Source organism: Idiotropiscis lumnitzeri, chromosome 2 (genome assembly GCF_059441095.1).
Source record: "Idiotropiscis lumnitzeri isolate Australia: NSW breed Sydney's pygmy pipehorse chromosome 2, RoL_Ilum_1.0, whole genome shotgun sequence".
NCBI lineage: Eukaryota > Metazoa > Chordata > Actinopteri > Syngnathiformes > Syngnathidae > Idiotropiscis > Idiotropiscis lumnitzeri.
Genome location: NC_142392.1, coordinates 2,311,122 through 2,336,253, shown reverse-complemented (window position 1 = coordinate 2,336,253; position 25,132 = coordinate 2,311,122). Strand labels below are relative to the sequence as shown.

At 48.9% G+C, this 25,132-nt stretch overlaps 1 protein-coding gene across 3 annotated transcripts in view; it reads left to right on the top strand.

Moving 5' to 3' along the window:
• Positions 1-25,132, top strand: part of syt1a (synaptotagmin Ia) — a 53,446-nt gene that overhangs the window by 22,628 nt on the left and 5,686 nt on the right. Inside the window, exons 3-7 of one of the 3 annotated variants that reach the window (XM_088284547.1) lie at positions 2,269-2,402; positions 16,634-16,827; positions 19,921-20,093; positions 22,343-22,468; positions 24,897-25,064. In XM_088284547.1, the coding sequence (XP_088140673.1) occupies positions 16,644-16,827; positions 19,921-20,093; positions 22,343-22,468; positions 24,897-25,064 (651 nt within the window). In that variant the 5' untranslated portion in view covers positions 2,269-2,402; positions 16,634-16,643. The remainder of the gene's footprint in view (positions 1-2,268; positions 2,403-16,633; positions 16,828-19,920; positions 20,094-22,342; positions 22,469-24,896; positions 25,065-25,132) is intronic. The other 2 variants (XM_088284565.1, XM_088284556.1) reach the window with 2 other exon arrangements.

Here is a 25,132-nt window from a genome sequence, read left to right as displayed (position 1 = left end):
CCTGTCAGCGGGGGAGGCGGCAATTGGAAGGAACAAATGGAGAATATATTTCCATCAATCACTTCTGTCCCGTCTCTTTGAAGCTGGCGGAAACGGACCAAATACCGCGACGGCCAGTGTCGAGATCCAAAGCCAATCACTTCATTTTCGATTCAATATTTATTGATTCAACTTTCGCCCGGTCGCTTCCGTCATCAAATAAATCACGTTGGCCAAGTCACTTTTATTTCTGACACACTTACGTTCGTTTAAACAAATCGCTTCAATTTCAAAGCTAAGTTAGCCTGCTAGCGTTAGTTTGGTGCAAAAATCTGACGTAGGTCACATCCGCAGTGGTTTTCTCATCTCATCTGGCCAATTACATAACGGAGCGTGATATACATATTTGGTGTTATCGCAACATCGCATTAGTTGGTCGCTTAGCAACACGCATAAACACGACGTACTCCAAGAAAGCTGGCGGAGCGCATTTAAATCTTTCTGAAAGGAAACCTGTCATCTTCACAAGAAAGACTTTGAAGAGAGGAAAAAAAATAAATCCAAATGGCACACGCTGGCGGTCGAACAAAAAAAAAGCTGTAAATGTCAGCGCGGTGGAGGCGTCGGACGCTCCCGAGCGCCGCTCGGCCGCCGATGGAAAAGATGTGACGCCGGCCGGGCGTCTGAAAGGCGACATTAGTGCAAAAGAAGTCACGGAGCCATTACGGATAATCACGCTGCCATTTTGCAATCGTTCAATACGTGCACCGCAATCGAGCGGACAAACAAAATGGCACGAAACAAGCTGTCTGTGTTTTTTTTGGTTTTTTCCTCAGATCAATTTGAATTTAGTCTCCCTGAAAATCTTAATTTACAATTAGGATTTATTCTTGGAATTTGAAATCTTTTTCTTTTCAAAATCTTCATTCTTGCAAACTATACATTGAATGCATTCCACGCGGGCTTTAGCTTAGCTCCAATGAGCCGACGTTGTTGACGCAGCAATCGTATCCCGTCACAATTAGTCGCGAACGTTGCATCGTGTTTGCTCTGTCTCCTCCCGATGTCACTCGGCGTCCCTCGCTGCTGAGCTTTATTCACGCTGACACGCGGCCGCACGTATGCCAACCCTCAGCCTCCCCCACGCGCTGTTTTTTTTTCCCCCCTTCCGCCGTATCGCTCTCGCATCTACCTGACACATTCTATTACCCACGACGGATGCGGCTGCCATTTTCCATGCTGATAATCCGCCCGGCGACACAAATAATATTCGGGAGTGACGCACAATTAGGACTCTGAAAATGATACGTTATTCTCATTCAGTCATGACGTTATGTGTATAAAACTTGTCATTTATTCCAAAATATGGGTCATTATTCTCAGAATGTTCTTGAAAATTTCTTTACATCTGAGTCATCTAATATCAAATGTGGGCTCAGCTGCAGATGTAATCACGCTTTTCCAACCAATCACCAGGCGGCGAACCGTGCAGCGGGATCTCAAATCATTCGGTGGACTGATGAGAGCGAGCGCAGCAAAAATTGGCGATGAGGAAGGAGTCCTTGGAAATTGTTTCATTTTGTCACATAACCAAGTGAGCAAATAATTGTGAGCAATAATCTTGATTTGAAATAATTCTGATTATTGTTTGGAATGGTGCATTTGCAGCATCTTGCCAAAAGCCTGGCGTCAGAAAAGGGGTGTGTAGACTTTTTAGATCCACTTTGCTGTATATAACATGACGTTTTAAAGCCGTCATTTCCTCACGATTGCGTTGAAAGTGGACGGAATTTACACCTGCGGGGTCCAAATCCTTCAAGCCGCATATGGTCATGGTTGCTTTGCGGGGACGCCCGTTTCCTCTCTGGGAATGCTCTTGACGAGGTTTCGGCGAGATATGGGTGCGTTTAGGAGGGGTGGGGGTCTGCGCGGCATCATATTCACGCGCGCGGCGATTGTTGTTTTCACGGTGCAGAGGGTCCGAGTGGGTGGGAGAAAATGTCAGAAAATAGCCATCGTGGTGATGGAGAGGGAGGGGGGGGGGTATGTGCATTTTGTCTGACAGTAGACGAAGAGCGCCTGTGTGTGTAAGCGCGTGTGCGGGGGGCTTGAGTAGGTGGGCGGGAAGAGAGGAGTGAGTGTCACGGATGGAAAGAGAGAGAGCGAGCGAGCGAGGAAGACGAGGCAGCCGCTCGCTGGCCGGATGCTCAAGTGTGCCGTCGGGAGTGTCGTCGTCGTCGCTTTCTGAGTGCTTTTCATTTCTTTGATTTTGCTTTCATTTGCATACAGCGGCGCTTCGCAACTTGATACACAGCCCCCCCCCCCTCCACCACCGCCAACGCCGCCGCGCAACACCCTGAGCTTCCTGGGATTGCGAACAAGACCGCCAGCCAGCGCTCCCGGGAAGACGAGACTACTGCCAGGTAGGACGCGACGTGACGTGACGCGCGCGCGCACGCACACGCAAGGTAGTGATTGTTGCAAATAGTCGCACGCACGCACACGAGTGAGCGCGGTGACAGGTGTCAGATTGGGAATGACGGGATTACTTGAAAGGAGAAAATCCCCCAAATGAGATTTTTGGGTGTGTGTGGTAAACTGGCGAGCACATTCACACGCTCACTTTTTTGCCGCCGCATGTTCACACCGATTCGCACGCAAACAATTCGGCAAATGGCTTAGTTCTTATCAGATTCCATTGAGGAATTTGCCCAGTGGAGACGTCACAGTTTATCATCGCAAGCTTCAGGTGGCGTCCAATTTGGCCCCATCGCCGTGGTGACGGGATTTGTAGGCTCGTCTTTCATCTCATTGCCAAAAATCCTCAATTTTTATGATGAAAAAGTTGATTCCTATACTGAGAAAAAAAAGGCGAACATCAAACTCAAATCCAGTCGTGGCATGGAGACATGTCGACGTATCGTAGCAAGCGCAAGGTGCTTTGCAAATTGCTGACCTTGACACAACCTTGGGAGGCATTTGTTTATTAACAAGTCTGCCGCAATTTAGGATTTGGGTGAAATTGATTTGCTTATTTTATTTTGTTCAATAATGATATGGCGAATATTTGTACAATATGTTTGGTAATATAATTGATTCGTTTTTGCCTAAAATTGGGAGTTCCAATTTTAAAATTAATTTATTCATTGAAACGTAATATATGCACCTTCACTCAGGTGCTCGCAGTTCGCTGCGACTCTGTGGCAACTCCTGTGCCCTGATTGGCTGGCTTCTCAAGGGGGCGGGGCAGGGAGGTTTCTGCGTTTCGTCGCGTGTGCGTGATCGTGGATGTGCAGCCTGTTTACCATTTCAGGACCCTGGACAGTGCACGAGCGCCTTTATGGAGGAGTCGGTTTGTGTGGGGATTACATAATCTTGCCATATTTGAATATTTACTATAGGCATGAGTCACGCACGCACACACAGTTGCACACACTCGCACACACAATCACAATCAGGCGGCTTAAAGGACACCAGCGTGAGCTTATTTAGCTTTCATGTCATCATGCTGCTCAGTTAGACGCCGAGTTCCTTTTTTTTCAGCATTCACATTTAAGTGCTTGTTTGATTGAGCAACATTTTCATGACTAAAATATGCATAAAAAAATCATGTGACAAAATGTTTTTTATTTGGTGCGATGGGCTGGTGTGTACCTAATGAATCGTCTCAAGTAATTGATTGAAGTGGGCAAGCGAGTGGATTCATTTATTCCCGTCGGTCTTTTGGTGGTGAAAAGCAAACGTGGCCCCTGAGACCCCCCCCCCTCCCCCTGAGACCCTCTCCAGTGTTTATACACACACCAACACACACAAATATGCAAACATGCTCTCAGCGTGACATTGATTGTGCGCAACACAACGCACACGTACACACAAACAATAACATCTTGCCCCCCGGCCTCACTTATCACCATCGGACAGCCAACCACCATCCACTCAGCCGTCCCCCCGCCCCCCTACACATGTCGCCTAATTGAGGCGCCCGGGTCATTTGTAGTCTATGTAGCCATTAGCATAATTGAACGGGCGCGAGACTGAAGTGGCGCAAGATGCAACGGACCGTCTACAAACGCGGCTGAATTGCCTCAGAGTTAATCGAGCGCCGGTCGGCTTGTCAAATTTGTGAATCGGTCACCGCGGTGGATTGACCAGGATGCTGCCGCCCGATGGTCAGCTCTTGTAAGTGCAAGGAAAGCCCTCCAAAGCACGTCGTGGCAACTTGAGTGAATGTTGATGTCAGTGGACTCAAGTTTGCGATCCTTATTTTGAGGCTCAAGAGAGGACGTCGCAGTGCATTAGCTTATCTTCACATCTTTTCTTTTTTTTCTGTGGCACTCTCTCTCCGAACTCCAAATGGAGGCTAATCGCCCATCTCGGACGAGCGCCTTTCTTTATCCACGCGGGAATGGATCCCATTACAGATGCGTGCCGCGCCGGCTTGTGGAACGCCGCGTGCGTAATATTCAGCCGTCCTCACCTCGCCTCGCCGTCCAGTCGCGACTGCAATTTGAGAGCGGAACGCAATCAGAACGTTCCGGGTGAAAGGTTCACCAGTGCGCTTTTTACACTGACATTGAGATTCCAAACGCTCTCGCTGTGCTGTTCAGCAACATCCGCCGCCTTAAAAACATATCGTAATGGCATAATTAAACTGAATGAACATTTTCTGCTTCAATTCAATGGAAATTGTGCTGCTCCATCTGTGGCCACCTGGGGGCAGTATAATACAAATATATTAACATCAATGGAGACGTCAGAATTGCGTGATAAGCTACAGCAGTTAGTCGTGCTTTGCAGAGGATAAAGAATTGATGCCCGTGAGTGTTGTAATTTTTTTGATGTTGCAGCCCCACGCCACAGTTGCTGTTCGTTCGCCTGTCTATGGCGTTTTGCATGATGGTGTTAACCTCCGTCCCTTGATAGTTTGACGCCGTGAGGACGGAAATAGATTTTCCGAATGAACGCTTTTGGATTGTACGTTACACATCCTGGTGATATTCCGTCACGAAACGCCGTCCGTGTGCTGTAAATTAACTTCCTGTCATGGCACGACCGTAAAAAAACACGACTGAGCCCCCTTCACGAACTCCCCCCACCCCCTCAGCATACCTCCTCTTCTTCCTTCATAGAAACAAATTACCCAGGATGCACCTGGGAAAAATTGTGGCAAGCGTGCAGACGGATTACAGCGGCAGTCTGACATTCGCTTAATACACTACACAAATGGACTGTTTCGAGGCACCCGCTTGTGCGTGCGCACGTGTATGTGTGTGTGCGTGGTGCGCACGTCATCTCTCTATAAATCACTCGTTCCGGATCCATGTAATTTTGATTTATTTCTGTTTTCCGAATCCTGCTTAACAAGCATAGAGCGACTTTTTCCGAGTTTGCGCTTCACCTCACTACTAGATTGTGCTGCGTTCGTTTCTCTTCTTTTTATGATTCGGATCCGGCATAAAATGCAGGGCAAATAAAAATAAATGAATAAATTCGTCAAGTGATGTTCGTTCGCATAAACTGCAACTTCAGTTGGTTGGCGTTGGTCCTTCTTTGCTTCCTGCGTCGAGAGTTTTGTCAGCGCTACTGCCCCCTAGTGTTGCCTGATGAATGTTTTTCATGAGTTGAGCAGTTGATTACGTGCATTTTAATTGGAGAAGTTGCTTCAAAGCGCAATTAGTAGCGCATCGAGTGTTGTTTGCAATCAGCAAATGAGCATATTTGGCGTAAAACAAAACAAGAGAGCAAAAGTGGCGTCCCGTGTGTGTTGTCGTCGGAATCATGGAAGATTTCAAGCATCCACATTGTTCATTTTTTCCCTCAATTTTGCCTCCTTAAGAGGCGCACTAATTATAAAAGCCGCTTTCTTGGATGCCGCATTGCCCAGAAAGCAATTATCTACTCCATGCAGAAAAAAAAAAGAAAAGCTTCAGCCTGCACAATTTGCTTTGGAGGGTCCAGCAGGTTGCCAGATAATTGAATACGTTGAACAATTGCAAGCACGCGCACGGACACACAACGAGGAGTGTTTATGGCGCGTTGCTCAAATGATTGCGCCAAAGAAAAAAAAAAAAAAAAAAACACGTTTGTACATTTTTGACGGCACCTGACCTTAGGTGCTCTCCCGCACGTCAATCACGGTGCCGAGCTTGAGTGACGCGCCGCCGCCGCTAGCCACGCTTTTGCTAACCTTTTGTGCGCGCTAACCTTTTGTATTTGTGTGTTTGGATCTTATCGCGCCATCGCTCGCGGGCCGACCTCAGAGGGAGGACTCGCTCCTTGTCAGGTGATTTTATTTATTTATTTAGTTTTTATTTTTTTAACCATATCGATCGTGACATTGATCCTCTTTAACGGCGCCGGCAAACGTTCACGTGATGGAGGTCAACGAAGGCGTCGGCTCACGTGACGCCAAACACGAGTCTCTGCTGTGCCAGTTCATATAACTTTGATTTTTATTTTACGTCCGGCACAACGAGTACAGAGTGATTCATCGCGAGATAATGCTTCACCTTGCTATGAATCAGTCAGTACTCATCGTGCCAGATTGATGAAAGCGTGAATTTTATTTGCCAAAGCCGACGCAGGCAACACGAACCTCCCGGAGATGAAAACAAATGGGAACGGCGCTCGCATCCGCGGCTGAATTTTCACACTAATTCCCAACGTTCGCGCACACGTGCGAGATAGACGACTTATGCGTGTGCCATCCTTGGTTTCCATGACAACCATGATCCATGTATGATAATGGGATTCCCGCCGTCGCCGTGAAAACGCTCACGCGAGGCTTACTCGGTGTACCTAATCAAGTGGCTGCTGTGGGTTTGCTTCTTGCAGGTGTTGCAAAATGGCAGCGTGTACGTTTTTGATCCAACATATGATTTTTTTTTTTTTTTTAGGTATTTTTGTTTGCTAAGGGGAACGAAGGCCAGGCCGAGCGCATTCATCTCTCGGCGGAGAAAAAGCGTGACAACTATAGATTCGGCTCTCCTTTTGCACAAGACAAATAACCTCATTACCCAACAGGAGCATTCAAAATAGGATCATGTCGGGAAAAGTGCCTCGGGAGAGAGCGCACGCAGACCTGCTGCTTTTATTTTTTTCGGGAGTCTCTTTTCACCCACACGACAAAGTAGTGCCCTCGCCGTAGTTTAATGCACAGATTGGCTGCTCGGTTGCATTTGTTTCACCTTAATGGCCGTCTTTTTCCACAACAGCCTGCAGGTCGGATTTGTGAGCGCCGGAACACAATGTTCCCCCCGGTGAAAAATAAGAGCGCGCCCCCCCCCCTGCATAATTACAAAATGAAGCCGGGATGCCCCGTGGCCGTTTCTCCGCTCCGTTCACAAAATCTCGTCGCACCTTTCCCAAATCTGGCTATTAATATTCATTTACGCTCAGAAAAAAAAAAGACAACATCGCTAATGTTAGCATCTCGCGCGATACGTGAAAAACTACGATTGGTTTTCAATTTTGTATCGTCGATACCAGCGGCGACTGTCGATGCAAGCCTCTGTTTTATTTAACCTTGAAAATGTTGCAGCCAACTGTCAAAATCTCTCATCTGGACTTTTTATCCCTCGGGTGAGCTCTCTCGCACCCCCGCACCAGCGCGCCGCGCCGCGCTGTCCACCGCCACCCACCTCTTTGCTGTCAACGGGTGACAGGAGGAAGCAGGAAGCTGGTTGTTACTTTCCACTTTCTTTTTTTTTCCCCCTTTTCCACATCAGTCTGGAGTGTTTACACGCAGCTCAAGGTCAAACTAGGGCAAACGCGCGCGCGCACGTACGCAAGCTAGCAGTCATTTGCATGAAAAAGCAATTTAGCAGATATTTTGGAGGAGGCAGTCGACATCTGGAGGGCGCTGGGCTTTCTCCAATTCGACATAAATGAAAGGAAATGAAGGGCGGATTCAAGTCGGCTCGTAGGGACCCTCCCCCCCCCCCCCCCCCGTCCGTCCGCCTCCCCCCTTCCCCAGTCAAGTAGTAGCCAAGTCAAAGAAATCCTTTCGTCATCTTAAAATGCGATGCACGTATTTCGTTCATATTTAAAATGGCTTTTTTTTGTTTTTGTTAGCTAGTTAGGAAGTGCGAGGTCCAAGTGAACGTAAAAGAATACCGAGCTACCTAAAACTACACTCCGCCCCCTTTTGGTTGTCATGGTGATGAGTTGTGATCTCCAAAAGGAGGCGTCTCGGGCCCAACGTGACCACGGCGAGCGTGGAGGCAACAGCCCGGCGTGAGGTGCACTTAAAGCCGCCGGAGAAGATCCGCGTTTGTAATGCTCTCGCCGCCTCGGCTAAATGGAGACAAAGTGCTTGTCATTTCCTCGCTAACACCCTCTAATTCCTGTAAATGTCAGTCGCGCCCGCTTCACTCTCAGGTGTTTAAAAAGGGGGGGGGGGAACACAATCATAGGCGTCAAAATGTATTTATTGCCGGAGCGAGCACGAAATTTATCGTCACATGACGCAGGAAAATCAACAACCGTTAATGTTGCGAAACGCACGTTCAGCTCGTCTGACATTTTAATTTCGAGCCGCCTTTCGTCGACTCAATCGTTTAGGATTGGCCCGAGGGCCGCCATATTTGCGACGTGACTTAAGTTTGCCGCTTCCAAACGCAACTCTCCCCAACGGTGAGCGCAATTGTAGCGTCTTCACTTTTGCGTTGCCTCCGAGCTCATTTTGCGTTCCGTATGCGCACTGACGCAACAAATCGCCATCTCGCTTCATTTGCAGCCATTGATAAGAAATCTAAACGCTCTAATGGGATGTGCGGGCTGCCTCTGGCAATTATCGTCGCCCATAAATCATCGGTTTATCTCGGTGTTCCTGCAGACGCTCCGTCCTGACCAGTAACGCTGATTAATTTCGTTTACGTATCCGACCGGGTCCTCTCGGACGACCTCGAGCGCGGCGTACTTTGCATTCGCCGAGCGAATATTCCCGTCCCGCGCTCTGATGCGGCGCCGTAATTGGCCTAATGATGGCGCGGGAGCGAGTCGCACTCCGAGCACAATGCCGCTTGATTGTAACGTCCTCGCTCGGCGGCGTTCCTCGCCAAATCAGCGCTCCCTTGTAGCATCTTGAAGCGTTCCATAAAGCTTGTAATTTGCTTCTTTTTTTTTTTTTTTTTTTACCGCGGCGTAAGAGGCGATCTGTCTTTATAATCGGTCACAGCGGAAATTTCGACCAGACGCACTTTTTCGGTATCCAATTGGGTTTAATCACTTCAGTTCCTGTTTGCGGGTTCAGAAGCGATTGCGCAACATGCTTCAGCGTGAAAGCCATTGATTGTGATTATGGGTCACAGTCTGCAACTCGCGACCTGAAGGTCACGGCATTGCCTCGCCACTCGGGGGAACATTGAGTTGTGGAGTCGCTGCGGACGCTCGCCTAATGGTGCAATTTCATCCGCAAAGTAGCCTCGATTCACGCACGCGGGTCCCGTCCCTCGGCAAAAAGCGAGAGAGGAGATGGCGGGGCTGCAAGGTCGCCTCCGCCGAGACGCCGCATTACGGATGCTAATGAAATGTTTGGACGGCCCGCTCGGCTCCGGAGGCCGCGCGCCGCCACCGTGCCGCCGCGCTCCGAGATGGCCCAGCCTCCTTCTCCATCCCTTCGAGCGCACGTCGTGCTTTGACTTGAATATTTTGGGAATATCTCCGAACGGGTTCCAAAAAGGTCGGCGCTTCGGGGCTCGTGTTCCCCGCGATGTTCTTTCCTGTCAGACGGCGCTGAAGATTTTTGCCTTCACGCTCCGTCGGCCTCTCCCCGTCTTGTCGCTTCCGATTCGATTTTGTCCAAACTGGAAGAAGAAAAAATTTTTTTCTTTGGCAGACGCCGCAGCCCGGTGCCAAAAATAAGCCTCGTCACATTGTCACCTGCCACGTTTTAAATTAGCACGTGTCTTGTCGTTGGTTAATTAACAGGCTCGCTTACATTCCTCTCCCTATCGCGGTAAGATGTTTGGACAAAAGCGAGGCTTTTCGAACCACCCAAAATAGTCAGCGGCGTTTTTATTCCGCGTCATTAAACGGCGATCTCGGCTTAGAAAGTGTTGTTAAATCTCCTTCTTTGTGAATTGCTCCCCCCCCCCCCCCCCCGGCTCAGGTTTGGAGCGGATCGAGCCGCAGTTGGACGGTTCTCTGCCGGTTGCGCTTCCGTCTGGAAGCGGCAAATAATTGGCCTCCTAATTGCTCACTTGGTCTTGTTTTGTGGTCAACTCGGATTTTGCTTCAGAACTTGGGTTAGTGTTGAGGTTCGGCGTAGGAGTTAGCCTTTAAGATTTAAGCATTTGAAGGTTAGGATTTGATTTTTGGGTTCAGATGAGGAGTTTGGTTTGGGTTTGGGTCGTGTTCAGGATTTTGCAACTGCGCTTAAGACTTTGGAGGTTAGGCAATCGGAGATGACCCATCCTGTGTCTCTCCATGTGGCATTAAATCCTGTCACTGTAATTTTGTCTGCTTCCTGCTGTCACGCTTCCGGACGTAACGTGATATTGTCCCTATCTGTGTTTTCAGCCAGGCTTCTAAACCGAATCAGCGGGCGCCATTTTGCCCGAGACCGAAGACAAAAGGCGGCGAGTGTTTGTTAGTCGTCGCAATGTTTTAGTCATTGCGATCTGTCAGAGCGTGTTGGCGCGGCCGGTGAATGAGCAAACATCTCATTCCGTTTCTTCACGCAGGAAGGAGAGGGGAGGACGGAGTAATAAAAAAAAAAAGACTGTTGACAGAGCGTCTGTATAAATGGGATCGGCAAAGCTCGGGTAGTCCCGCGCAGCCGTCACAGCTAGCTTCCTCGGAATTAAGACGAGCGGCGAGATCGGACGCGGCTTCTGCGTTTCGGGGTGACGGGGCGGCGCGTGCCAGAGGAAGTTATCTGCAAAGCGCGTCGACGGGAATTGCTGTCGACAAGATGGTGTCTGCCGCCGGTTCTCGCGTGACCGAGACGGCGAGGCCAAAAAGTCACAACTTTGAGGAATGCAGAAAAAAAAAAAAGTCGTACCTGAAAAACACAACTTACTTGCTGACTGCCGTCCTGAAAATATTGTCTTGTAATGACCAATAAATGTTCGTCTTTTGCATATTCATAATTCACAAATTCACCTATTTGTCTTTTTTTTTTTTTTTTTGATTTTCAGTTCATCAAAAGATGTCAGTTAAGCACTGGATAATAGGAAAGCAGTAATTTTATGTTAGTCACTCATCTTGACAGTAGTTTAGCCTGGGTCGTTAGCGCAAGTTCCAGCAAGTTGTCTCCACATTGCCGTTCTAAAGTCAAATCTTTAAACTAGAATTTTGTAAGATGAGTTTGAAATATTCAAGACTTTTGGTCGAATAGTTTGGGATATATTTCCGGTTCGAAATCTTTTTATGTGGCGGCTTAATGACTTGCAAATAGCGATGTGTTTGCACTACAGCTCCTGTACGAGTTTCTATTTGCTCATTATGGGAATGAACGCCCGTCTGGTGACTAATTAATAAAAAACATACTTGACTGAAATAAACAGCGCCTCGTTGAGCTCATTTGCTTTAATAATGCCGCCGCTCGACGGCCAAAATTCATCCGAGCGCAACTTGGCCGCCGCCGTCGGTGATAATGATCATTTTGGAGGCGGGAGGGTCTCTCTCTCTTTCTCTCTTTCCCGTTGCCGCCGGCGTCCTCCGCAACAGATGTTTTGGGGCAGATGCTTGTTGTTGAGTTTTTCAGTCCAGTTCACTTTTGAAATATTTTATTATCTGGGAGATCGAGGACCCCATTTTGAGAAGCTCTGCTTCGAGCGCCGACAAAAGAAACGGCGACAAAATAAGCATCGGTCTCCACTGTAGGGGACGCCGAGACTTTGTCGGCGGCGGAGCCTCCGTCTCTTTATCTCTCCATCGCGGCTGCCGACCCGTATTATTCTGCAGCAATCTGTCTCGATACGACCGCCTCAGATCCCAATCGGCGGGTTTGATGCGTCGCCGGTACGGAAATGTCTCGGGTGGGATCCCGTGCGCCTGTCGAGCGAACGTGGAGACGGGTTCGCCGGCCGCCGAGGGTATGATGCTTCCACAATTTTATTTAAAGGTCCCAAAGCAATCAACCCGAAAATGAACCAAAATCGTCATCGGCCTTTCTTACGATTCAATGTGACAAAGTTTTTCTGACTAAACCTATCCCGGTCTTTCTCTCTTCTTTTGGCAAAACCGAACCAGTCTTATTGAAACCGTACCACTCCTTTCTGTCGGGCCCAGCTCCGTTTTTCTTTTGACAAATCCTTCTCTCGTACCCGTCAGGCCCAAACGAAGCCGCGTATGCCGCTTTTTCAAATTTCACAGACGAAAAAGCGAGTCTGCCGCTAATGGCGTATCGGTGCGGCGATGCCGGGCCATAAACCGACAATACCTGTTTATTTCAGTATCAGCCGCGCTCTGTCATCTATCACGCCGACAATTTTCTCAGTCCCCCGCTCTTCAAGCGGCGCTCTGATTTCAAAAGGCTGTTGTGTTAAATGACAATGTCAGCCAGATCAGATGTGACAGCTCAGTCAAGTCCAAAGAAAAAAGATCGTCTCATTTATTTATTTATTTTTTTTCCTCCTCTCGCTCGTCTCTGGCGGCGAAAACAAAGCGAGCGCGTCTAAACGCCGACTTTGAAATGACTTTTGGAGCGAGGGGGAAAAGCAACGCATCATCCGAGACGACTTTCTTTGTGTCGTTGGTGTTTACACTGCGCCCCGTCGCGCCGCCATCATCTAATCACGCCGCTTATTTGCTCAAGGTGTTTGTCTCCTCGCCGCTTTCGCTCGACGACACCGCGAGCCGATTAGCAACCTGACCGTGTGTTTGGGACGCATTCGGATCTCTGAATTAACTTTTGTTTCCGTGCTCCGTCCCGCCAATCCAATCTGGCTCGGAGGACAATGACGTCGCTCTGAGCAAAAACGTGCGCGACGATTTGCGATGTCTTTCAAGAAGCTCTTCCGAGCTCGGCGAGGTGAGAAGAGGTGGGTGGCCAGAGAAAAATGGGGCGACGGCAACCGCGTGGAACGTAATCTGTAAGGCGACTCCACTTCGACACAAACGTGCTTGTTTTCTTTCGTGTTGAAGAGCGGGAAAAGGTTGCGGTGACATGAAAATACCGCCGAGATTTGTCACATGGCATCACGGTAGTCTCTCGCCGGCGGCACATCTGGAGAAGATCACGTCGGGAGGTTAACAAGCAAAGATTCTGGAATAGCTGCGCCTCACCTTTAAAGGATTTAATCCCTCGGCTTCCGTCACCGGTTGCCGGGCAGACTTTAGGCCGCGGCGAGGCTAAAAGTTGCCGAGCGGTCCGCCTCCCTGCCCCGCGGTTGCGGGTTCGATCCCTGGCCCTTGCGACCGTGTCACTCAAGGAATATTTTGTTTTTCTTTTTCAGGGCCAGTTTCACAAGCGTCGTCGCACGAAGCGAAAAAAACCTTCTCTGAGACAAGACAAACAGTTCATCCAGTTGCCATCGATTCGAGGCCCCGAGAAATAAATGATCAGGATGAATGCGAATATCCACAAGCATTTAAGATCTCGGTTCCCCGCGAGCCAAAAGTGGACCGCAATCCATCGGTGTGCGCAACCTCCATCTCGTCACACCCGCTTATCGATTCGGGTACGCTTCGTTCCGTCCCTGAACGGCCGACCTATTTTCCGCGGGGTGCCTTGTATGTCTTATAAATGGACCGCACGTCCCCTCCAGCTTCCCGGGCGGGAAGCCTGCGTCGCCGCGGGAACAAGAGAAGGATGATAAGACTCCCGGCCGGCTCCTTTCTTCCCTCTACTTAGCTTTGCGACACTTTTGGAAGGCGTAATTGAAAATGTGCGGAAAATCTTTGAGCCTTAATAGAGCTGTCGCGGCCCGGCAGCAAAGCGGGGTTAATAACTCCCCCCCCCCCACTTCCATTACCCCCCGAGATTGGCTGCAGGTGAGTAAAGAGGCCGAGCAGGACAAGGCGGCGGAAGCCACTTCCTTCCTCTTATCTGCTGCCGCAGCCGACGGTCGCCGAGCGCTTTATTATATTTCCAAAGACGTGCGACACATTTCTGCGGCCGGGCGGCGTCCCGTTCGTGACTGACAGCCGCAAATTACCGCCTGGGTTCACTGACCACGCCTTTTACGCCCCTGCGGCGCCGTTGACATTTAGCTCTTACGTGTACGTCATTTGCTGCGATTGGCTCGGAGATGGCGGCAAATTGACTTCTTTCCGACGAGAGCGACCCCGGCGCACGTTTACACGCGCTCGGCTTCTAACTGCGGGCGAAACCGCCGATCGAACGTGTTGTTAAAGCAAATGTCATTCGTGTAACCGATGCGCTGGCGTTATTGGAACCAGAAAAACAAATTCTCGTGCTATGACATCACCCTACTCGACATCTTTTTTTTTTTTTTTTTTTCCCCCGACCCGTCAACACCTGCGCCATTGTGCGGTCGACAGCGACGAGCACAAAACTCTGCTCACGCGTCAGATAAATATCAGCGCCGCTCTCGACTCGACAGCTTCGTAATTAAACGGTCGCCGTTCCCTTCGGACCCCAACAAGTGTCCTCGCCCTGATTATTATTGGTTTATCCGGGATGTGCGAGAAGCGGCCGATTCCCGAGCCGGGGAGCGTAATGAAACCTGCGAGCGATCTTGAAGTGATCATCGGCGGCGTCACGGCGACGCGTTCTCAAGCAATCAAACTTTATTAGCGTGATTTTCACGGCCGCCCGGGGAATTTGAGGCCGGCCTCGTACATTCAAATAAAACACGTCTGGCGCCGGTCGGCGTGCTCCTCATCGATCCGCGTTATCGATCCTGCCCCATTTAAGCCCTCCTGGATTTATGCTACACTCACAAAAGTATTGGGACACTTTTTGAAAAAAATCAATCCATAAAAGACACGGGAAGTCATTTTGGGTTTCAAGCATCTCATTTTCATCTCATCCACGCTGCTTTCATTTCAGTTGACATGTGCCGATAGTTAGCGAGAATTATCGATAAAAGGTTTTTAATTGGCGATTTCCCGCATGATTAACTCGTTGAAAGCGACAAGCAGGATGCGATCCATGTCGCTGCTTGCCGCTCGACGGACCTTTTTTGTATTCGTGCAACGTTTTTGGGTCAAATGTGAGGACGTCTGTTTGCGAGTTTGATGGAGGCAGCGTAGCCAAGCGAGCGAGGTGAGCAGCCAGGGAAGTGACCCAGATAGCGAGAAGGGAAGTGTGTGTTGTTTTCCAGCATTGCCGCTGCGTTTGGGGACCTGCTGGGCCATCTGGCTGCTCTGTAATTGGCTTGCATCTGATGACGAGGATTCTTTTCACTCCAATTTTTGTCCATGTTGTCGTTTAGTTCATGTTTTCAGTTCATATCCTGGTACCTCCGCTTAAGAGTACCGCAATGTTGGAGGGGTTTTTATTTTTGGAGTTGCAAGTCATCATTTGCCGGCAAAATTTGAGAATTCAGTCAAAGCCGCTGTAAGCCACAGCTCGCACCAAACACTCGCACGCAAACTAAACCGATCAACTGAGCCAACCTGACTGCCGCCTCTGAGGTCACTCATTTGGCCCCGCCCCATGCTACAGCAATTGATATTTATTTTTAACATTCCATACATAGAATCTTGTCTTGAATGGCTTGAATTAATTTTTTTATTACTCCTCTTGCATTTTTGTTTTATTTTAATTTGAATTCATGTCAAATATATTTAAAAAAGATCGTCAAATGAAATTTTGGGCGGTGATTTATTCATCTTAAGTTTTAATATATGTATTTTTCCTTGCCCGCTGGAACATCGAATGTGACACTTCAGTGGAGTGGAAAGGATGCGCCGCAGTGACTCGCAGGGAGCAACAAGCGGCCATTTTGTGCTTGTTTTGCTTCTAGGTCGTCAAAACAGTGCACGGGGGCCGCGTATATGCTATGCATGATATTCCCGCTCAGACACGAGCGCACTCGGGAAAGGTCAATGCCGCTTCAGCGTTTTCATCGCGAAACGAGCTGAAGTGGATCTCTGGCGCGAGAGGAGAGAGCGTGCGGACGTTGGCGTGCGCGTCTCCAACGGGGGTTGAGTCACGAAGGTGCAAAGGTAGCGTGACAAACGTTTAGATTCAAGCATTCTGCCGCCTGTCGGTTGAAAGCGTCGAGCAGGAGCCGGTGCGGAACGTGCCGTCACGACCCACAAAAAAAAAGTCTCCAGCTCTCACGCCTGCATAGAAACGGGAAGTCTGCCATTTTGTTTCGGAGCAGCCATCTTAAAAAGGACTGATCATTATTCTGGGGGCGGGAAATTTATCCGCTACGTCGCAACATAAAATTTGGGCGGTGTCCATCACGAGAAGACCCACCCAAAAAAATGTTTCGGCGTACACAAACACACCTGTTGCATCCCGAGACGAGCACGTAGCGGCCTTTCGGGCCGACTCGCAGAGACTCGATTCTATTAAGTTCAAAAGCGGCGCCGACATGTACTCCCCATAATCTCCCGATAAAGCGAAGCGTGAGCATCTTTGTTGTGACTGCACGTGCCTCAGCGGATGTTTGTCCGGGATTAGCTGGCAGATGCCGAAGCGCCTCACCAAACCTGAAGCACATCTGTCCGAAGGAAGGGGAAAGAATTGAAAAAAAAAAAACTGATGTCTTTTTTTGTGATGGCGCAGGCTCGGCAAGATGAACGAGAGTCGGAGGGAAGCGCTGGCGGCGGCCCCGGCGCCCACCGCCTCCTCCTCTTCCTCCTCCTCTTCCTCGTCGTCCAACACCACCAACATGGCGGGCGGCCCCGCCGGCGGACCCAAAGACGAGGCCTTCTCCAAGCTCAAAAACAAGTTCATGAACGAGCTCAACAAGATCCCGCGTGAGTTGTTCTTCATGGTGGACGATTATTTACTATTTGAGATATTTAATAATACATGAACACAGTTTTTTTTTAAATATTTTTTTTCACACTACAATACACATCCACACCAGTAGGTGGCAGTGGACACTCATTTACTGTATTTCTGTTAATGACAAAAAAAAATTTTATTCGATTTTAACTTAAGCTGAGCTGTCTTGCTATTGAATAAGGATACAATGATATGCAGAGCTGCACAAAATATTTTCTTCTTCCTCGGGGGATGTAACAGAAAATAATTGAGCAGCTCAGCATGAGCGTAACTGACGACTAATAACGGTTTGTCCTTTCTTGGGAATATGTTCACATGTGCTCGTGTATGTAACTGAAGAGCTCAACGCGGAGCTAAAATGGTGGCTCCGGCGTCCATTTTGTTGCGTTTGGTCAAAGTAAGAAGTCAAAATGATGCCGAGCATTTTGCATCCAACACAACTTGAGATTTCGACATGGCATCGCACCTGCCAGTCGCGTGGCGCACATACACGTTGCGGGGTGAAATCCGCGCGTGCGCTCGCAGCACGTCATCCGGTGAGGAGCGGCGCGCTGCCCTGGCGTGGATAAATTTAGCAACAAGCGCCGGCTCACGAGCCAGCGATTCCTTCTCACCGCAGGGGGAGAGCAGCTCCTGTGGAAGAGTAGTGGCCCTATTTTCCACAAATACGCGCGCCGACATTTAATAGTGCCCGCTGAGAAATGCCTGCATGTGTTTAGCAAAATAAAATTCCATCGAGATGACGGGCGCCGCTTTCGAGGTCGACATCAAGGTGAAGGAGAAGATGCAAACGTGCACTCGGATGCCAGCGTTGGGTTTTTTTTTGCATTTTGTGCCAGAGTAGAATAAAACAAAATTAATAAAAAGAGAGAAAAATCCATTTTGGACAACACAACAAAAAAAAAGAGAATCAAAAAATCAAATTTAGTCCTTTTATTTTTCCCTCAAATTTTTTATTTTTTTTTTTCACTCACCAGATCCAAACTGCAAATTAATGGCGCTTGCTCAAAGCTCCTCTGAATCGAATTTAGTTGCAAATACTCCCTGACTTCTTATTTTGTGGCCACAAAACGACATTTAAATATCGTTTCGGTTTTGATCGCGTTGCTCTGACGGCTCGCGCACTTCTGTTGCTCATTTGCATCAACATTCCGAGGACGTCGGGCCATAACGCCACACCACAATGGGCTACAAGAATCTTTTTAGTTCCAGGAACGAACACACCGAGCGCTTTTAATAGAACATGTTCCTGGTGATTGTGCCTGTCGTACGCCGCCGTGTCGAGCGACTGATAGCATTCACGGCAGGACAAAGCCATTCCACGGAGAAAAGATTAGTTGGTTTCACATGTATTATTTGCCGTATATATTGTATTTTTTTTCGTCGCCATGTTTGCTTAAACAAGCAAAGCCGACGGAAGGCAAAGTCGCGGACGTACCGCCGCTCCCGATCGCCGTAACGGCGAAGGTTAATTGAGCCAACGGGCTTCTGCCATATTGGATTAGTTGAGCGTGGCGGACGAAGAACGTTTACCGTGTCAGATCATACTGTGAGGCGGGGCGTCAAGAACGCCGTCGCCATGTGACCTCCGGCGTTAACACAACGGGCCGGCTTTTATGTAAATTGTACGGTGGTGCCTTTTTCGTTTAGTTTTTTATAGATGTGATATTTGAAGCTTGCGAGTGGGACATTTTTTGGACATCTTTCACCACGTCCGTTTTTCCCGCCATCTCGGCGTGACGACAGATAAGCTTCGCACATCTCGCCTTTTATTCCCCTCGCTCTCTCCCTCTGGTGCTATTTTTCTCTGGAGAGAAGACACTGGCACAATGTCGTTAATTAGGGGAGGCTTTTATTGCTTTCTGGGACTCGGGCTGGCTTTAATTAAGGAGCCAGCGAGCGCTTCTCATTGGCCGGCGTGTGCTCGATCAAGACGATAGGCGGCGTCCGGGATGGCGCGCTCATCGCACAATTAGCAAAAGGGTCTTTCACTTGATGCGTTACCCGGAAGGTTTTTTTTTTTTTTTTTTTTTTTCTACTGCAACCTGGCAACCCAGTTGAGTCTTGTATTTTTCAACCTTAACCCTTCAGTGGTCAGCGATACGATTTCATACAAAGTTGCATTTCAAAATCCATCTTCGTGGCGGCTTTCCAAGAAGTGACTGCCCGTTTCTCCTGAGGCGAGGTCATGTCCAGTCTGCACTCATGAGCACGCAGTTCGCATCTGCTTCGTGCAATCGCCTCCTCCACCCCAACAACAGACGTATCGCTTTGTCCCACAGCAAAGTGATGATGCGCAGAGGAAAAAATGTCAAATTTCCTTTCCTTGCGTGAAAACTATAAAAAAAAATACTAGAGTTTAAAATAACCATTGAATCAGTGGCGTGCAAAGGGCGTGGCCAATTTCTTGTCCGAGGGCCACCAACGTTTCCTGCGATACACAAGGTACTTGATAAGCAGATGTTCGGTACATCGGCCATCTTAGGCTTGTAACTATGGAAAACCATTTGTGTGTGTGTGTGTATGTACACACACAGCATATATACAAATGTACCCATATATAGGTATATACACACACAAGTGTATACGGTATACTATAAGTGTGACGGTTCTACAAGGCCGAGGTACAATAGGTCGATTTTTGTGATGCGAGGCCGAAAGCATTCATAAACTGCGGAGTCATTTTAGACCATCAACTATTATTTTCTCTCTGGAAGAAAGAACTTATTGATTCTTGTCAACGGGCCATTGATCCTTGCACAGAAAGAAAAAAAATTGCTCCTCCCAGCAACATGCACTTTTCTCATTTCAATTGTCAACAGCAGCATTTTGTTTTTTTGAGGCTCGGATGAACCGATCACTCCTCGCTTTCATTATGCCGACTCAAAAGCGTCAATATGTTCCCATCACGGGACGCACGCGCGCCTTTAATAGCGCAGCCACTCAGGAGGAGGCCGCAATCTCGTTAAACGCGTTGGGCTTGAACCGTAGCGATGCCGTGCAGACGAAAAAAAGGTTTTGACGTTCCGATCGGATGCGGCGTCTGCCCCCCCCCTCCGCAGTGCCGTCGTGGGCCATCGTGTCCATCGCCTTCGTGGCCATCATCCTGGTGCTGGCCTGCTGCTTCTGCGTGTGCAAAAAGTGGATCTTCAAGAAGAAGAACAAGAAGAAGGGCAAGGACAAAGGCAAAAACGCCATCAACATGAAGGACGTCAAGGACGGGGCCAAAACCGAGGTAACGGCCCGTCGGCACGATGGTTCCAACTTTCAAATTGACAAATCGGTCAAAACGGTCGTTGCACTTTAATTTGGTCGCATAAGATAAACACGTCGAAAGTCACGGTTGTGCTCAGAGTGAGAGCAAAAAAAAATTGTCTTCATAAAATGGCTGCATTTTTTATTTTTAAACAATTCGAGTGATTATTTTCCGATTTTTGCTTTTGTCCCATGAGGACCTAATGAGGTAATGAAGTGGCACGCGCCCCGAGAAATGACAAAACGGAATCGGATTTTTCATGCTAACAGTTAGCGCGCTAACCCCAGAACTGAGTAGGGGGGAAAAAAATGTTATTGGGCCTCCAAAAATTTCGTGCAGGTTTATGCAAAAAATGTTTGCGGTCATTTCTCGAGGTGTTGCTCCTGTTGACTCCTGTGTGTGGTTGTTTTAATTTGTGTTTCTTCCTTCTATGTCCTCCTTATCTGTGTTGTGTCTGATGACTGTGCGGGATGGTCACTGGCGGTAGGTTTCCCAATTGCTGTTGGATTTTCTTAAGCCTGCTGCTCTGATGTTCTGATCGTTTTCCGATAGCCTCTTGACGACAACCTAACTCCCGTTGAGCCCCAATTGATGTAACTATGCATACAGTCCACGTTGATCTGCGCTCGCGTATATATGTGCGCGCACGCTGCGTATGCACATATATACCACACGTATGATAAGACGGGCCCGAGCGACACCGATTGGTTGCCGAGCCTCCCGCGCTTTCAACGACACCCAACCGGCAAATCCGACCGAGTGTCAATTTGGATTTTTTTTTTTTTTATTTATTTATTCCAAGCGGGAGACCAATCCAGAGACCAATCAGCGTTGCTCAGCCTTTCGCTTTCACTGGAGCAGACTGGCCGATTGACTCGAAAGAAACCCCCCCTTTGCCGACCCCCCCCGAAAGTACTTGCGCAAGCACCCATTTGCTGGCATGACGCTTGGATGGCGCATTGGCAAAAGAAAATGGCTCCGGGGGATGGATGGCGACCAATCTTTAGGGCAGGGGTCCTCAATTCAACCGGAGATAATGCAATTTATTTCGCTCAAACGTAAAAACAATATTTTATTCTAAGTCCGTTACATACAAATATTTTTGCAGAGCAAGACGTTTTAAAGCTGGAAAATTCACATTAAATCAACTATAAATCAAATATTATAAAATAAAAAAAATTGCAAAATAATTTTGGATGGCAACAATCACACGTAATATAAACGTTTTTTTTTTCGTTTTTGTTGTTGCAAAACTTATGTTGGCACCGCTTGCCCGCCTCACCTGCACCAACTCGCGCCACTTGCAAAAGCTGATCGGAATAAATTGCTGATTCCTGGAAGAATTTCACAATTGTTGAGTCATGTTCACCTTTTCGAAATTCGTTTTATAAATAATCAAAATTGTCCGCTCACAAATGCAACGTCGCGTCAAGTTGAACATGTGCCTGAAAATGGCCGAATGGCGTCCAGTCCAAATGAATGGAAAGCAAGCTACGCGTTTGCTCGCGTGATTGCGAGCTTTGGCGCACCCCCCAAAAAATTGAGGACCTCTGCTTTAGGCTGACCCTGACGATGATGATGCTGCTGCCGATGTTTGCGGTTGTCACGACTCGGGTTTGGGTTGGGCTGACTCGGGAGCACCACAGAGAATGCTGTGCATGCCAAACAAGCAATCCAAACTACAACAACCCAAAAAAAAAAAAAAACCTCTTGGACGGCAACTTTTGATGCTGAGTGAATGACTTTTGAGCCTCTTCAATCGCATGTTGTAGCCAAGCCTCCCCCCCCCCCGATCACCACCACCACCACGATCACCACCTCCCGCTAACCCAGCAAGGCTCCTCGCTCGAACGCGTTGATCCGACTTGAACTGACACCAAAAGGCAACTGTGATCTCTTTCCAGAAGATTCTTTCTCTGTTCTCTGTGTGTCTCTCCGTCCTTCTTTGTCTTCTCAATGCCTGCCCATTGCTCTCATCTGCGGTGCCATCTTGTGATCTTTCCTCCAGACGCGCCGTCAGGGGAGCGAGGCTTTAGTGCATCTCGGAGCATGTTCTCGTCTTAACTGCTGTGTGTTTTAGTGCTTGCTCCCCTCCTCCTCCTCCCTTCAAACGTCATCAAACAAAAACGGCAGCCTTTGCAGGAGTCGGTCCGCCGAGCCGGCTGAGGGTGGAGCAGCGCCGGCGCTCGGGCGAGGCGGCACTGACTCTTGGTGGGTGTCTCCTCCAGGCCTTGAAGGATGAGGAGGACGCCGAGACAGGCCTGACGGAAACGGAGAAAGAGGCCGAGCCCAAGGAGGACCAGAAACTGGGCAAATTACAGTACTCGCTGGATTACAATTTCACCGAGAACACGGTGAGACACCGCCGGAGCCAGCGAGCTCTCGCCGTCGTTTGTCTGGTGTTTTTGTCGTAAGTATACTCGGGGCGGCGATGTCGACATGAAAATTCCACTGCTGACTTTGATAGAGGGAGCGTTTCCCTTTTCTCTTGCTCACTTGCATCGATGTTTCATTGTTGTCGTAGCTCCGCCCCCCCAAAATATGGATCACGTTTCCTTGCCTAAGCCTAAGAGACGATTTACCAAAAGCGGCCGTTCGGTCGCAGGAATTCCCGGCGAGACTCCGGCGTTCCGCTCCGCCTGGTATTCTCGTTTGTTTCCACTGGATTGGTAAACATCCCCCCGGCAGATCTCCATCTGCTTTATTTGGTTCCGCTGGCTGACTTTTAAAAAGCAGACGATGCAGGACCGGCATCAGCCGGCCAGATGCTGTGTGACAGATAAGAGACGCGCTGACTGAACACGTCGTCCTCTCCCGACGGGACGAGCCGATTGGCTCGGATAATTCGTCTTCGTCTCGGAAACAAACATTTGTCGTGACGCCCAGCTGAGGTTTACAGAAACAGTTTTTAAGTTCAGACACGACCGTTCTGGCCATCCAGACTCTGGTCCGACCTTAAAAACTTTGGCTTCTGGGGTCGACTTCGACCCGTCTTGCGACTTGGTGCTGCGGTCGCGTCTGAAACGGCTTCAAAAATGCCGCGTCTGCACCGGAAAAAGGTGCGACTGTAAATGAAAAGCGTGAACAAATCCTCCTCTCCTTTGTGGAGTGCGTCTCCAGAAGATGACTGTTCACTGGTGGCCTTTGTCAGCACTCAAGTGAAAGAGCGCGCAATCCTTAATGACACTTGTAAAAGTCAAAGGAACACACGCCATTAGCGCTCCGTCAAGGATTACTTTCACAATGACAAATTACGGAGTCATTTCACAGAAAGGACCTTTAATGTGGACAAAATCATATTTTACAGCGCTGCGTGATTGCGCCGCTAATAAGCTCCGCACGCAGCGCAGCCCAAGCGTAATGAAGGGACGCCGCGCGACAACGGCCACTGAGGAGGCAGCTGTTTATCGCCGTCGCCTCGAGGCTCCGCCGAGACACTCCCCCCTCTTAATCCGCAGGCAATTTCGTCCGACGCCCGATGGACGCGGACGATTGCTTTCTCAGCTCCTCGCGATCGGATTAACTTCGCATTTTTCATCCTGTCCGCCGACCCAAATATCGTCGCCCCCCCTCCCGAATTCACGGCGGAGCTAATGAGACGAAAGGTCGCGCTAACAATGCAAAAATGTTTCCGATTATTGAATGTTAAAATCCTCTTCAATCCCGCTTCTTATGCCTTCACAAAGCGATGGCTGGAGGTTCATGTCTCATTTTTTTGTATTGTGATAAAGTGAAAAAAAAAAAAAGATTTTTTTTTTTTTTATATTGGTACGCTGTAGCTTCATATTTTTCTTTTATTGATTGCTCTCGCTCTCTCGCTCAATAGATTCGGTGTTTAAATGCGTTTGTATGCTATAAAAGTGCGGTTAAAAAAGTCGCCGAGGGAGGATTTAAATGGACGATTTCTATGGTGCGTATTTTATTGCAGGGCTCGGCTTGCCCGGAACAGAACCCGTCTCCCGACGGAGGGAGGTCCACTTTATTACACGAGGCTGCAATTACACTTTTAATCTCACGCAGCAACCCGGAGTTACGGCGGCGTCGTGATTCCCAAAGCGTCGCGTGACGCCCGTTCCACCGCGTTTGTTTTGAAGGCTGTTGATCCGTTGGCGTTCGCCGCGGGCCCGACTGCGCGCTTGAGCCGTCCCACGATGCATCGGTGCGGTTAAGCCAGTTCGGCCGAAGCGCCGAGCGCACCGGAGAGCAGCGCAAACAACGGAGCAGATGTGCAAACAGGACCGCGTGTGACGGCTGCGATTACAAGAGCTGTGCGCTCGGGTCACATGTTGTTGGTTTTCGACGGAGGGAGTCGAAATCAACTCCCTGTCGTCCCGCCGTTAAATGCTAATTACGAACAAGTTTGTCGGGAAGGCCGCTGGAAAGCTCCAGGATTGATTTTCCCGTCAGATTGGCCCCCGTTTTCTTTCGGTTTTTCTTCTTTTTTTTCCCCCACCCTGGTAGGCTTCCAGGATTTTGATGGCCGCCTGATGGGAAGTTGATTGACTAAGCAGCTCGGTCGCCTCTCGCGGGGGCGATGACTGGCAGGTCAATCGGACCGCCCGGCGCACTTGACAATTATCGGCTTCGTCTGCGGGCCGACGCGCCGTCGTGACCTGCTAATGCAGACAAAACCCACAATATCGCCTTGCGGCAACACATATATAAAAAAAAAAATTTTAATACACACAGCTTCCGCTTTAAACACACTCAAATTTATAAAAACAAAAATATAATAATAATCAATAAATGCAAGAAAAATATTTGTCTCTTTGCTCGCTTCAGCTCATGGTCGGGATCATCCAGGCGGCCGAGCTTCCCGCCATGGACATGGGCGGCACGTCCGACCCTTACGTCAAAGTCTACCTGCTTCCCGACAAGAAGAAAAAATTCGAAACCAAAGTCCACCGCAAGACGCTCAATCCCGTCTTCAACGAGCAATTCACCTTCAAGGTAACCCCGGCGTGATCGGTTTTTTTTTGTTTTTTTTTTCGTACTCTTCAGATATGCGCAGACAGCAG